The sequence below is a fragment of the Thunnus maccoyii genome, chromosome 12 (genome assembly GCF_910596095.1).
Source record: "Thunnus maccoyii chromosome 12, fThuMac1.1, whole genome shotgun sequence".
Lineage (NCBI taxonomy): Eukaryota > Metazoa > Chordata > Actinopteri > Scombriformes > Scombridae > Thunnus > Thunnus maccoyii.
Genome location: NC_056544.1, coordinates 15,908,207 through 15,923,504, shown reverse-complemented (window position 1 = coordinate 15,923,504; position 15,298 = coordinate 15,908,207). Strand labels below are relative to the sequence as shown.

The following is a 15,298-nucleotide window of genomic DNA, read 5'->3' as shown; positions in this document are numbered from 1 at the left end:
GACACACTAAATTTGGACAGTAAGTAGTATCACCCCGTCGGCGCGGTACACCGCACATTCGCAACGCCCCATTTAACCGCACACGGCGCTTCCCTCTACTGCCTTCATTTGCATACTTCAGCGGGGCCCTGACGGATGAAGACGGATGGGGCAAAATCAGCCTCACTGAAACAACTGTTTTATCAAGGTTAAACTATCCAAGAAGCTCTTAACCTCCGCGCCTTTATCACACTACAGCTCTCCCAATATCAATCTATCAATATGATCTTCGGCAGAGAGGGGTGAGGGGGGGGGTGGCGAAGACACTCTTCATAAACTCAAGTAATAGGAACATAAAGGAATTTTATGTGTTTAGGGGAGGAGACTGCTAAACATGGTGCTGAAGGACATGTCCAATAAAACCGGCTACAAGGTGGTGCCAGCAAGCCAAATAAAAAATAATAGAAGAAGAGGAGCAGCTCATCTCAAGGCGTGAGAGGCGTACGTGGAGTCATGGGGTCGTTGGTTCAAATTTTGTGAACGACCGGTGAAAACATGAATAAGAAAATACTCAATACTATCAACAAGGCTCAAAGTGAACTTGAACGTGATACTGACACCTACATTTCCATAAAAAACAGACAAAATAGAGATGAGAAAATGACATTAAGCAACAATATGAACACTGAGAACACGCTTTGGAGAGGCGTCCTGCATTTTCCTTAATCTTGAAATAAGATGTCTCTGTTATTTTGTCCAAATAACACCTTACAACATGACTCCATCCAGAATAATTACACCACAAAAATGGGCGCAAAACCCAAAGAACTAAACTTATAAAATTCATAATGTTATCTTTATTGCACAAACAATCAATCAGAGTATTAATAAATGATTTGTATCACATTTTTGCTCTAACTGATTTTATACCTGTATAAAAACAACCAATTCAAAAATGTTTTATTACACAACACTGCTAGTATAATCACAGACTGTTCCACTAAAATGACAAATTGTTGAGAATGCACATTTGTGCACATAAAACCACATGTAAATACAAACCATAACAGCAAACTGCCTCCTAACTTTTGATCTTTGAAGGGTAAAAACTCTGTTAGAAGTGGCTTGGTAATAAATGAACAGAAGTATATAATTTGCTGATTATGCTCAAGTAGAAAAAAAAGAAAATGACAGCAATTAACATAATTTCAGTAGGAGTTAACTGTCCAGAACTAACACCGCCAAAGGCAAGCTGGCAGACAGAAGGCACAGAGGAAACCCACAGCTCACACTCTTTGGGTTGGGATAAGGATATCGACAGTACAGGGACCCGGCAAGGAGGCATCGCTGCATTATTAATCCTCATAGCTGTTACTGTGAAACACTGTTTACTTTGTTAGAAATCAGAACTGAAACTATACAATTTGAGGTGTGGCTACTTTTCACACTGAAAAAAATAAAATAGTCCAGTAATATTTACATAAAACAATTTTTTCCAATAAGAACAACAAGTTAAACCAGCAGGTGTTTGAGAAAATATCAGTTTAATGAGAAATTTCATGAAGCAAGATGCAATAATGTAAACTGAGAGGAAGAATGTGAAACTATCTCACCTATGACTCTTTAACTGCTTTGGGTTTTTTTTATAGTACATTAAGGCATCGCTGCAGACAAAGCAAACATGATCCACATTACAGTGAGTTTGCATTTATTCATACATGCTGAGGGCTCCCTTTTAGAAAGAGCTTACAATACTTCAGAAGCAGATTTAAGGGCCCTTATCTGGCTCTCTGAGATGGTCTTTCCACTGCCAGGCAGCCAGGCCAAGTGCAGACCTCTGCTAACACTCATGCTCTCGCCCCACTGTGCTAAACGCTACCTGTGGTGTCACATCTGCCCTGGGAAGTGATCCAAAACTGCAGCACCCCATGTCTCTATAGGCCCCACGGAATTAGCAGCAACAATCCCAAGAGACTGCCTGCCTGCCTGCCTATTTCTGCCCCTCCAACACACACTCTGACACACGCGCAGGAATAGTAGATACCACACACCACACTGAAGATTGCCAGCATGAAGCTGTTTGATTTTGCAGCCACAAAAACAACTCTTTGTGTGGCTAAATTTATCATCTCTCTCCGCCACAGTATTTGTGTCTTTCTCTACAGTTCAATATCTCTTCTCTCTTTTCTGTGTCTGTGTGTGTGTGTGTGTGTGTGTGTGTGTGTGTCTGCATTGTTCTTTGTCTGCGCCTTTCCTTCCAGTGAAGGTGCCGAGGTTACCAAGGCTCATCTGTGGCCCCTTTGTCTCTCACGGCAACGGCAAGGTTTATTAACATAAATTAGAATAGCTCACCAAGAGAGTACCTTGTCGCTATGCGTTACCCACGGCAACCTCTCCTCCACTCTCAGTCCACCTGAGCGTGTGTGTGTGTGTGTGTTGGTGCGTGTGTGTGAAATAAAGAAAGAGAGAGAAAGAGAGAGAGAGAGAGAGAGAGAGAGAGAGAGAGAGAGAGAGAGAGAGCACACTCCCCTGCATCTAAATGTGAAACTACTCTGAAACGAGGGAGACACATCCACACCCATCTCTCCCCCTGTCCTGATTAAAATAAATGGTGCTATCTGCACTGCATGACTCACTACACCATGGCATTACTATCAGTAATTGAAACATCCAATCACTACTGAGCCATCAGCCTCACTGCTCTTCCCCATCTGACTTTGTGGCACCTGATTGAACACCCCACTGTATGGGAAGTAATACAGGATATGCCTGCTAGTTTATATGGAGAGATGCCGAAGAGAGAGACATACAGTATATGTGTCTGACTGCATCTACAGTATATATTCAAATATGTGTGTGTGTGAGTGTGTGTGTGTGTGTGTGTGTGTGTGTGTGTGTGTGTGTGTGTGTCCCACTCAGCGTCCTAAGCAGATATCCAGGGAGAGTCGGGTAGCCTCATTGATTGGTGTTGATTCCATCTGGGCAGCGAGCAGCGACTGACAGTGGATCTAAGCCGCTGCGAAAGGCAACCATTAATCTTGGTCCTGTTTAAGCAGCATGTATTAATTTATGTCATTTTTACTAAGTCAGCCAGGGAAGAGAGCTTGCCATTTTACGTTTGACTGTTCATCGAAGTCGGGGGGGGAGGGAGGGTGTGTGTGTGTAGGGGTGGGGGTGGGGAGGGGGGGTTCCTTTGTACAGCCCCAGCATGCTGCCAACACGCCACTTATATCGTAGTGGCAGGGTGCCAGAGAAATGAGATCCCACACCTCAAATTAAAGGTTATCAACTGCCACAGCAACCATCTCCATCAAAGTGCCCATGAAAATCTGAATGTGTAAGTTACATTTTTGATACAGGAAAAGGATATGACTCTTCAATCTAACAGCGGAGGGGGGGGGGGGTCGGGGAGGGTGGCAGTTAAAGGCCACGGCTGATGTGACGTGTGCATGTAACAAAACAGATTTAACAACATGACAAATGAGAAAGTAAACAGTATAATTCAAAGGTAGTTTGAGTACACAGTAGGAACCCCATGAACATATCAGTAATAAGATCTGCAGGTGTTTCAACTCCGACAATATGAGGATATACACATCCGTCGGCCCTACTGCGTGAGGCAATTCAACGAGACTGTGGAAAATCCAATCAAATCCAAGCAGCAACCAATAAGAAAAACAATGGCTGAGGCAATTGCAACTGCAATAATGTCACCGAAGCTGTTTTGTAGACACTAAAAGCTGCTCCAGAGACAAACATCTGATAAAAAAGAAACTCCACTCCGCCATAGAGCAAATTTCCTCTCTAAAGCAATTTTATATTCGATAAGTGGGAAGGCATTCTTAGCGTAATGGATCTGAATATGATCTCTGTCAGAAAACTAAGAACACAGCCTTGTATAAAAAGCCCAGCGTGCAGAGTGGCCAGGACTGCTGCATCAGATAACTAAATTGAGAAGTGCAGGAAACAAAGTATAGATAGAGATGCAATGCATTCATGTTTCTGTTGAATAGCTGAATTGATAGATCTCTGTTTCTCCGTTTACTTAGAGGTGAAAAGATGCAAGGTGAAACATGTATGAGGAGGGAAAAACACTTATCTGTGCGATGAAACAGACACTGACACACATTTACTTGCATGCGCTCAAAGACGCCAAACCCAAAGGAAATGCAAATGAAAAACTTTTAATTTTGTTATTTTTGTTAAAGGCTGAGAAAGAGGCAGAAAATTGCATCCACAACTACCAAAAAAAAAAAAGCAAAAACAAACACAAGACACACCTAACAACCTACTTACGCTCTCGCAAACACAGACACACCATACGTCGACACGCAGAATATGACCATTCTACAGCCAGATCTGTTATCACGGCTAATTACTACTCCCACCTCAGATATACAGGGCTGTAATTAGCCTCTTAAAACATGATTAACATGTCTCAATTAAGCCAGTCAACATTTGCATAATATATTAGCTGCCCTAATTGCAAGTGAGTTTATATCAGAGGACAGGGAACAGCAAAAACACTCGCTGTTGTTTCTGAAGTGTGTCTGCACCGATAATGTGGCGAATATAAATATGAATACAGCGGAAATGTCAGTGGGTAAAAGGGAATCCGGCCTATTTATGTATGACATAACTCACTTTAAAAGCAAATATAAACTTAAAAACATCCCTGCTCAGACCACTTATAAAAATGTATCACTTGTTTATTATTATTCACTTAGATGAACGTTTCTGGTAAGTGGTGGAAGAGTTTCCTGTAAACTCGCAAATCAAAGCCCAGCAACGTTTTCTCAGGAAAAACTTTGCACTCGTTCTGAAGTTATTTATTTTAAGTTATTTATGAGAGAACAGACAGGGTCCTGTTCAGCCTTATTTCCGTGGAAACTAAAACATGGGGGGATAAACTGCTGCTTCGGCACTTCCAAGCCGGGGACAGATATACAGTCTCCCAGCTAGCGCGGGGAAACCAAGGACATAGCCATTAGTTTCAGGACAGCGCCACATTGGAGACTAATGCCTCCATCTGTCACTGGAGATGAGAGGAGAGTAACAAAGAGAGGCAACACTAACCCCTGAACTCATCATGGACAGCCATGTCAATTAAATACTGAAAAACAGCAGCACTGGGAGCCATAGTGACCAGTCTCTCCACTGCTTCATGGACGCTCAACTAGTACTTCCATCACCGTTTGATGTTAATGTTACAGAAAATACCATGACTTGTTATTCAACATTTTATCACAAGACACCTTTTCTTTTCAAGCCTACCGACTACAGCTGAAACAACTTTTAAATTAATCAATTGTCAGAAAATGAATCATCTATTAGTTTTGACGATTAGAAAATAGTTTTCACTGGTTCCAGCTTCTTCAGTGTGAATGCGTTTGCTGCCTTTCTGTGTTTTTCATCAATGCAAATTGAATATATTTGGCTTTTGGACTATTGGTTAGACATAACAGACGTTTAAAGACAAGACCTTGTGCTCTGAGAAATTGCCATTTCATAAACTAAACAATAACTAACTGCAAATTAATCAAGAAAGTAATCGTCAGACTAATCGATAATGAAAATAATCATTAGTTGCAGCCCTATGACCACGAACACGAACACAGCACTTGTCAAAAGAAATTCCTTTGAGTGAAACTGCTTCTCCCAGCATTCATGCATCCTGCCACATTAGGAACCTTGAAAGTGACATGATCAACACTGTGAATATGTAAAATGTGTGTACATGTCCAATTAGCAGCGCAGGCTTTGGGAGGGGGGGGGGCAGCAGTTAGCCGGACCGACTGATTCAGCAGGTCTCCAGCTTTGATAAGTTCAAGCGGTGTAATGCATTATCCGTCTGATCACATTAGTCATGCAGGAGCTCTCCATCTGACCCAAGCCTGCATGGGGGTAATGTGAGGCTGCTGACACAGAGTGGCCTGACGAAACAGTCCCAGGCCCACAGATAGAGAGTCACAGAAACAGAAAGAGGGAGAGAGGGAGAGAGAGAGGGAGAGTAGGCCTGAAATCTGACACCCAGAAACACTGACTTGGTGTCTGGCTTCTCTTACTTAGTCAACCTGTACGTGCCAGCTTCCTCTGCCGTAATGGTTCCACACAAACAAAGACGCTCTCCAACTCTCTTCACAGGATGTGAAGCAAGAACAGGAAAACAAATTCTAAGTGCTTTCAGGAACTGTAGAAACAATGATGACAAAAAAAGAAAAAAAAAAGTGAAGAGGGGCTGGTTGTCGAGGCAAGAAGCGTTTTCATGAAATACAACACTGGTGGCCAAAAGGAACGTCTGTAAGTGGTAACACAAGCCTCCGCTGCTGGTCTTCCAAAAGCCAGAGTGCGAACCTGAGCTTGTTTAAGCTTGCTAAATACTCTCCCACCATGACATGGGCCCGACCCCAGCGCAAATATACAGCGAGCGGCGGGGTGGGGTCATCAGTTAAGGCCTGCTCTATCCGCTGTTGGCATGTGCTCCCGCCTTGTTTGTCAGCTGCTCGCCAGTGGACACCTCACTGCTGCAATGTCTCATATTGCTGCTGTCAACACTCAACTGCCGCTAATATACCGTAAGGAAGAGGTGCATGCGACACATATATGTGTAACTACATGCAACAAATGATATACGTTACAAAGCAGAAGGCAAACGGTCGAGGACAGAGAGTTTCTTCAAATCTGAACTGCTGCTCATCTCCCCCCCTTGCTTGCACTTCTTCTCAAAGACACTCTGACTGCAACAATGTAAAAAGTGAGGAGAAGCTGACTCTTTATAAAGAATATAAAAAAGACCTGACAAATTACAGGCTGTACTCCGCTCGCATACACTGCACTCAGCACATTTGGCTGTAAATGCCATGGTGAAGGTTTGAGTCATTTTCTCTGTCACTGCAGTGAAAAGGATTTTCAGTTTCGTCTGCACAAACCTCCTATGGGCGAAGATGAGCCGCAGCTCAGCAGCTCAGCTCTTCAAATGTAGACAGGGGGACACAGTAAGGTAGCCGTTAAGTCTTGATTCTCTCATAATTTGTTTTCGGGGTTATTCTTAACTTTTAAAATGTTATTCTGTCTTCATAAAAAACAAAGTTATCTAGAGCTTTTTGATTTGTGGTTTGGAGCATGTTTTCCAGCCTATAATTGATTCAATACAACTGTAAATTATTAAAAAAAAAAGAAGAAAAGAAAATATAAACCATGTTCATTTCCAAACTTGGTCCTAAACAGAGGGGAAGAGGATTTGCAGGCCAAGGAGAGCCTCTCTCATCAGAAGCTCTCTGAAATTCTGGTTGCCAAGAAGAGTGGGAAGAGAGGAGGAGAGGCAGGGGGAAAAGCCAGGAAAAGGTCCAAGTCACTTTGTTCTTCTTTTTGGAAACGAACTCTGGTTGAACCCAGGGAGACGCCAGACAGTTTACAAAGAGCCAGGCATTACTCTCTCACTTTTCCAAGCCTTGCAATTTAGAAACAGGGCCCCAACCTACTACAGCTTCCTCCTCACAGACCGCACTCTTTAACCTTTATAAATCTGGTGAAAATCCCGAAGTGTCTGCTAGCTGCTTCTCTCTCTTTTTTTTTTTTTTTTTTTTTTTGTAAAAACCTGTGCCAAACTCTGACTCATAAGAATGAAATGTCAGTGAATAACAGTTGATGTTAAATTAAGGAAAACGGTATTGCCTCCATACTAGCCCTGTGTTTATTTTCAGCTGTCTACATGGCTGTGAATGCAACAACACCAGCAGACAAAGTGACAAGGCTCTCTCAATAATCTCACAGACAGCTTCAAAGTTGTGTTCAAAGATAAGGTCATATTGGATATTTTGTTTTATTTCCTCACTCGAAAAGCCGTCTCTTAAACAACGCTCTGCCATATCCCTCAGAGAATAATCACAGGCTTTCATCATGTGAGCCCGCTCTTCTTTTAATCTTCTGTTAAGCGAGTAATAATTCACACATTCCTTGTCATGACTTTGACCCTCCTTGCAAACATAAACAGAAAATCCCTCTGACCTGCCTCTGCATGTAAAACAGCTCACTTAGCAAACGCCATCAAACTCGGCCAAGGAAAACACACAGAGAGGGGTGAGAAAGCCCAGCCCAGAGAGGCCCAAATGTCGGCATGAAAACACTCCTGTACACTGACAGCAACTCATCCGGGGCCAGTACTGCTCACATGCATGGTGTGTGACATTTGTGAGGGAAAACATGTCGCAAATCATTAAAAAATATGCGTGTTTTATACCAGTGAAATGTACAGTCCTAAGAAGGGAATGTCTCCACGACTGTGACCTGTGCTTTGTAGAATTATTTCTAAAAAAAAATCCTCCAATATTTAAGGAAAGACTTAAAATATTATAGAGAAAAGTGATACTCGGATACTAAGAATACACTCTTAAATCAAAAAATGGACAAAATACTAGCAAAAACCAAAGAAATCCAGCAAACAAAAGAAACTATAAAACAGAACATACCTGTTTTCTCCTTTATTTCACACAACACGTTGAAGAGAGCAGGTTTCATTCTGTGGCAGTTCAGTGCATGTTTCCTAAAAAGAGGACAGGAAACCACTTTCCAGATCAATATTCAAACAAGTGGCAACAGTCACAAAGCTACTTAAAAGAGCAGGGCATCCTGAAATCACCAGATATCATCACCAATTTATCCCTGATTTCCCAGCTGGTTTTGCTATAAGATGCAGAATTCAGAGAACATTCAAGAGCCAAAGCAAAGAAAATGTTAATAATATTCAGACTGAATACATGGGGTTTTTTAAAATTTATTTAATTGTGTGACATAAATACACAATGGAAGACCAAAACCTTTGGAAAATCCACATTTTCCTCACTTACAACCTAATATGCAACAAACCCACTCAGTAAAGATGATGTGTTTTGCATCATCTTTTAGGTCATCATTAATAGTTCAAAGGGTCAAAACTATCAAAGAGGATCTGCAACACGTTATTATAGCACAGGATTACTATGTAAGCTCCTTTGTAACAAGGTAGAGGAGTCTCAGTGAAACTGAAGTGCCAACTGCTCCTCAGTTTTTTTTTATATAAAACCTCTGAATAAATCACCCTAATCTTCAATAATCGTGCAATAATTAATAGTTTTGATTAAAAATGTGACACAGAAGTTTAATAAAAAATTCAAATATGAATCGTGACAAGTTTGTAAGGTCTTTTTTGTCGCTTTCACAGCACTTCGGTGGGCGTAATTGCTTTCATTTAGAGGCTTCATACAAACCACAATGTTATTATCTCGCCCTCCATCCCCAACAACATTGCCTAATATTTCCGCTCTCCGATTAATAATACAAGTGTTTTGTTGTAGCCTCACCTCGCCTGCGCTTCGTCTAAGCTTTGGTCTGTGATGGTCATTATTTGCTGTAATATGTCTCCGATGTCCTGCTTCCTTCCCTCTCCGTCCGTCCCCGCCGTGCCATCCTGCATATGCTGCGCCAGGCCGGGGTGTCCGGCCATGCCTACCCCGTGCGAGTGCATCAACCGCGGCTGCTCGTCCATCCTTGACCACGGTCCCCGCTGCCTCGCCTCCAACTTTTAAATTTCAATAGCAAGAAGAGAAAAAAAAATAGAGAAAAATATCCTCGGAAATTCCTCTGGATTCCTCTGCGTATCTCTCAGCTCCGACACTCCTCCTTTTCCTTGGTAAGCTTTTCTGGATTTGGGAGGAGGGAGACTGACAAATCCTCTCTCTCTCTCTCTCTCTCTCTCCCTCTCTCTCTCTCTCGGTTTCTCTCCCAGCTGGTTTAGGTGAAATCTGATCTGAATCGCTGCTTTAGGCTTTGGCCACTCCTGCACCGCTACTGTAGGGAAGAGGGAAAAAAAAACAGGATCGAACATTAAAGGCTCCTAATCTCATTAAAAGTGGAGCGCGTTGTGCTCCTCTTTATATGAAACCCCCGAGAGATGGATGCGCAAAAAATGCTCTAAACACTCAACTTGCCTTTTGAGGGTTTTTGAATAGCAACAAAGTAACCAGCAACTGTTATTGTTTCGCATATGTCTGGTAACTGACTCATAATCAGAGTATGGATGAAAAGCCTCCGCCCCTCGAGCCACGATTGGAGAAGAAGGAGCGCGCAAGTCCCACCTCGGTCCTCTCCGAAAACGTCAATCATCCTCCTCGGGAAGGTGGGACACTGTAATAAACATAAAGAGATGTGACCGGACCGGGTGGCAATACAGTGATGGATAGAGAGTGAATATGTAGCCTAATAAATAATTGTGAGTGGCAGTGAAGCTCTGACCCAACAGGACAGAGTGGTGGTGCTTGGAAAAGACACTCTGTCAACGAGACTATATATTTTCCTGCTGAATATTTACATCCATGTAATCAGTCAAAGGAATAATAAATCAAAATGAATTTATTAGAACATGCAGCAGTTTGAGGGAGGCATTTTTACAAGCCTCGCGTGCGTGTTGTAACACAGGATCACAACAGAGGTTATGACAAATATACTGATCCCCCCCAACATCCTGACACTCTTGGCATGAAACTTTAGTGTTTGTGACTGCTGTCAAAAGCTGCAACAAATGGTTAATTAAATGATTAGTCAAGCAACAGGAAATTATCTACTATTTTCATAACTGTTTTTTCATTGAGTTGCTTTATTTGAGCAAAAATGCTCAAAATTCACATCTTCCAGCTGCTCAAATGTGATAATTTGCAGGTTTTTCAAGTCTTCTGTGGCATTAAGAAGAATATATTTACTTCAAAACAAGCAATATGAATATGTCAGCTCTTTTCTGACATATTATAGACCAAACAATTAATCAATGGCTCAAGAAAATAATCGTCAAATTAATCGATAATGAATATAATTGTCAGTTACAGCCCTAATTGCTGTAATCACTTAATCATCCCCCCCATTAACACTCACTTTAAACAATCTAAATAACAACGCGGGCATACTGCAGCACTGTGGGGTATTTTCCTTCCTCAGAGTCTCGTCTTGTGCTATATCCAAATGCCTCCTTCCCTTCTTTTACTGGCCGGACAGAAATCGATCAGTCCGTTTTCTCATTACGTGCTGAATAGGGAGGTAGGGCAGTAATTGTCACAAGGGGCAGGGTGAGGTTGAGGGTAGTGGTGGTGATAATGTCTGACACTCAGGAGCTGCAAGACTGCACAGCGCAAGCCCTGAAATGAAAGTCTGCAGTCCAGCAGCCATTCTGCTTTATTCCATTCCCTATTTAAGAGGGTCATAATGTGACAGAGGCTTATCTTTGTCTTGTATGAAGGAGACGGCAGCTCAGTTGTTAACATGCACACTCTAGAGTGGAGAGAAAATATTCATGAGACATGACAAATATCCAGGTCTTTTTTTTCTTTCTTTTTCATCCTACTGTTCCCTCATTCAGAAGTCTGAAAAACAGTGAATATAAAACCACACTCGGGTGTCAGGTTGGTTCTTGAAATCCCGATCCATACCTCCCGCACATCAGTCTTCTTAGGTCTGATTTAAAAATCAAGGCTGCATTGATTAGTGTGAAATATGATCTAAACAGCTCATTCTTTTTGCTCTAAATTCAAATTTATTCCACTGTACGCCAATAGACAGAAATGACCTTATTGCTCGGATGCTTTGGGTGAAGTAAAATTTGAATAGAATAAATAAGACCTTGTTTGTGACGCTGATTGCTGTATTCAGAAAAGCAGCATTTCAGCCTTAATGAAAAAGAAAAAAAATCATCTGACATTGAATATTTTCCCTCCATTAAAACCAAATGTGTTGTTGCAGCATTAATAACCCCACAAAAAAAGAATAAGCAGGATTTTATTATAATTGCAAATTAGTTTTGATGTAAAAATATTCTTGTAAATAGCAGATGTTTTTCTGCAGAAGTTGTGGAGTTGTTTCTTCAAGACTAAAAAATGTTAATGCTAAGCATGTCGTATTCCCAACAGAGACGTGAACTAGTTGAATTTGTTGGGTTGTGTTGTGTTTACTATCATCCAGTGAGGCTGCTCTGATGAATATGGAAGAAGACAGAATGTACTGTAGATTATAATACATTTGCGATTGGAAAAAAGTAGGTTTTCATTTAATTTTTTACATGAAACACCTCAACTAAAGCAATGTAAAGTCCCATGTAAGGTGTTTGTACATTTAACATTCATAAGCAATACATAAACATTTAATAAATGGTTTATAACACACTACAACACACTTTAAAGTAGCTGTGAGCAAATATAAGGACAATTTGAATCTATCTCTTCTTATAAAGCAACCATAAGTGGTGTGTAAACTGTTTACAAATGCTTAATAACACTGTGTAACATAGCTGTATGAGTACACATATGAACTAACTCTTACAGTGCATTATAAAGCATTTATAAACTGTTTCTTACTAAATGAAAATTCTCATTAACAGACTTTAAAGTGATTTAAAGCCCTTTATAAATGTGTTACATATAATTACATATAATTATAACAATATTATGTTATCAGACATTCATTAATAGTTTATGAGGAGTATAAATAATAAATGTATTAATTGACACTTTAAAAATATCTTTGTATCTGCTTATAACTGCATTATAGTGTGATATAAACCATTTATTAAGTGTTAATATACTTAAATGCCATTTTAAAAACTCTATTAATAGGGGGATTGAAAATAAAGTGTTACAAGATAACATATAATCAGAGCCATGTAAACCAAACCAAGATATTTCAAGCTTCATAACAAACTCATGCTGACTCCACAGCACATGTTCTCCTATCTGGACCAGGGTCAAACAACTCCTCCCAGAGAGAGCTGCAGGTCAGATCAGGCTAAGTTATGTATGAGCTAGGAACACACCGAGGGAGAAAGCAGCCACTGCATGGCACATCTCTCCAGGAAGTAACCTTGATGAAAAATTCAGTTGTTTGCAGCTCCTGGCGTCCCTCAGGCATGAATAAAGTGAGGCCCAGACAGAGAGAAAAGGCCTGGGCTCAGCTTGAAACTACTCACCGACCCACTGCTGAGGAACACACACACACCGGCTAGCATTAGGAGATGGGCACGAATTAAACTTTAATCACGCCTCAAATAGATTAAGCGACAGGAGCCGAGTCAGCAATTCTGAGCCCTTGCTCTGCCTCCATTGACCATCCTCCTTTGAAATCCTGCTAAATTAAATATCCACGAGTACCAGTTTCTTTGCACCTCAGATAAGTTTTCAAGCAAAATACTTACATGAAACAACCCTGAAACACAATCAGCACACGTGATCTTATACATAAATCTTCCCATTAAAGATATGCTCCAGTGATTTATTATGGCACTTCCATGAAATTGAGAAACATATCTGTAAAAGAATAATCAAAAGTGATGCAGTTGAGGCTGAGATATTCTGACTTTAAAGGATAGGTTCACAATTTTTCAAGTCTGTCTTAAAACAACAGTCAGGTGTCCAAATGACCATTGAAGCAGGTTTTTCTCGCTGTAATCATTCCTCCTGTTCATACTGGCCATTAAAAGATCATCTCCAAAGGCGCTTGCAATGTGAGTGTTGGGGGACAAAATGCACAGGCCTTGTTTTGAGCAAAAATGCATTTAAAAGTTTAGCTGGAGATAATATGAGGCTTCAGCCATCTGAGTTAGGCAAATAAAGCGGATATCTTCCACAGTTACAGACTTTTTAGTAAAAAGATTTTGTGTCTCATCTCTTTGTGTCTTGATGGACGATGTTTTCCTGTTCAGCTGCAGAGGAAGGATTGTAACAAAAAGAAGGACTTTGGCACTAATAAGACAGTAACTTTTTTTAAAGAGATTTCAAATAAATTTTTGCACAGATGGAAGACTGTGGATTTTGTTCCCTAACACTTACATTGAAATCACATTATGAAGGGATCTCTTAGTGGTCAGTGTGAACAGGAGGAATGATTAGAGCAAGAAAAACATGTGGCAATGTTCATTTGGGCACCTGACTGTTGTTTTAGGACAGACTTGAAAAATTGTGAACCTATCCTTTAAAAATCCTTAATATAGGTGGATTTACAGTTGTGTGTAGCTACAGAGTTTATGCACTTAGCTGTCAAAGCTACATCGTAGCTATAAGTCCCAATAAATGCAACTACACATCGAGGCAAAGACAGCGACAGAGATACTACTGGATGTCGCAAAATCTCTAAGGGTTGGCTTTGGCTGCTTGTGTTTTCTCCTACAGATATTTTTGAGAGTGAAAAAATCATGAAGCAAGTTAAGAAAACACTCAGTAGTCTTCTTCTTTTCATTAACACACGTCTCGCAAAAGCCATTTCCACTGCTCTCTGGGATCGTCGCTCTATATCACATTTATTCAAGGACATATACAGGGACATTGCATGGAGTCAGTAAATGTTCAGTAATAAGAGAAGGCAAAACCTTCCCACCATCATCTATATCACAAAACAAATGAGAAAATGTAAAACAAAGTTACTGTGAGGAAGGTTGGTGAAATCCAATGCCAAACTATGAATCAAAACCTGCACCAAACTCTACGAGGACTGTTAACCTTTTGCGTCAACTACAAACCCGACTTCTCGCTCAAGCTTTAGACATGCTGGATCCTACAATTTCCAAAATGCAATTCAAAAGTATCTTTAGTCGAATCCTCATGTGTGAAAGTTTAATTGTGGAAAAGAAGCAGGAATTTTCTAGAAATTATCGTCACCATTTCAAACACCAGACAATGAAGCTTATTGCTTTATCTTCTCTAGAAACTTGATCTTTTTTTAAAAAGTCAGGTTATTTTTCTTGGAAAGGTGTGAACTAATCTTGCCCCTGTTTTTGTGCCTTCACTTAAGAAAACAAGATTTTAGGACTCACAAATAGACTAGTTAGGATGGAGATTTTATGCAGCATTGCCTTGTTAGCTTGAGTAAACAGATTCCTGCCTTTAACCCAGCAGGATTCGTCTGTATCTTGTAACTAATGATCATTTTTAGTGTGGTGGAGCTGGATGTGTCTTTGTGCAGCTGAGGCTGGGTCAGGGTGAAGGATGACTGATATGAAGGGGTTGACCTGTCACATAGCATTTGACTTACTATCCTTGGAACAGGATAAAAGGGGAGCCAAATGTCAAGTGATACAAGTGACGCATCCTCATACACACACGTATCCACACTGAGAGGGTTTAGGAGATGAATGTTTTATAATAAAAACCTAAAAACCCACCAGCCATTCTGTGGATGGCATGTAAAAACAGTAAGCTTATCATTTTTGTGAAAATAATAGTCACCGATGGCACTCGCAGTGTGTGTCAGCCACAGGATTTCCATGCCCTTTTGCATGAGTGTGTCTGTTCTTGCTGTAGGGCCCCTGTAA

General features: G+C 40.8%; 1 protein-coding gene across 4 annotated transcripts in view; it reads right to left on the bottom strand.

Moving 5' to 3' along the window:
• Positions 1–15,298, bottom strand: part of pbx1a (pre-B-cell leukemia homeobox 1a) — a 77,458-nt gene that overhangs the window by 35,866 nt on the left and 26,294 nt on the right. For all 4 annotated transcript variants that reach the window (XM_042428218.1, XM_042428220.1, XM_042428219.1 and 1 more), the window contains 2 exons: positions 9,318–9,804; positions 8,448–8,521 (listed from right to left, as the gene is read on the bottom strand). In XM_042428218.1, the coding sequence (XP_042284152.1) occupies positions 8,448–8,521; positions 9,318–9,502 (259 nt within the window). In that variant the 5' untranslated portion in view covers positions 9,503–9,804. The remainder of the gene's footprint in view (positions 1–8,447; positions 8,522–9,317; positions 9,805–15,298) is intronic.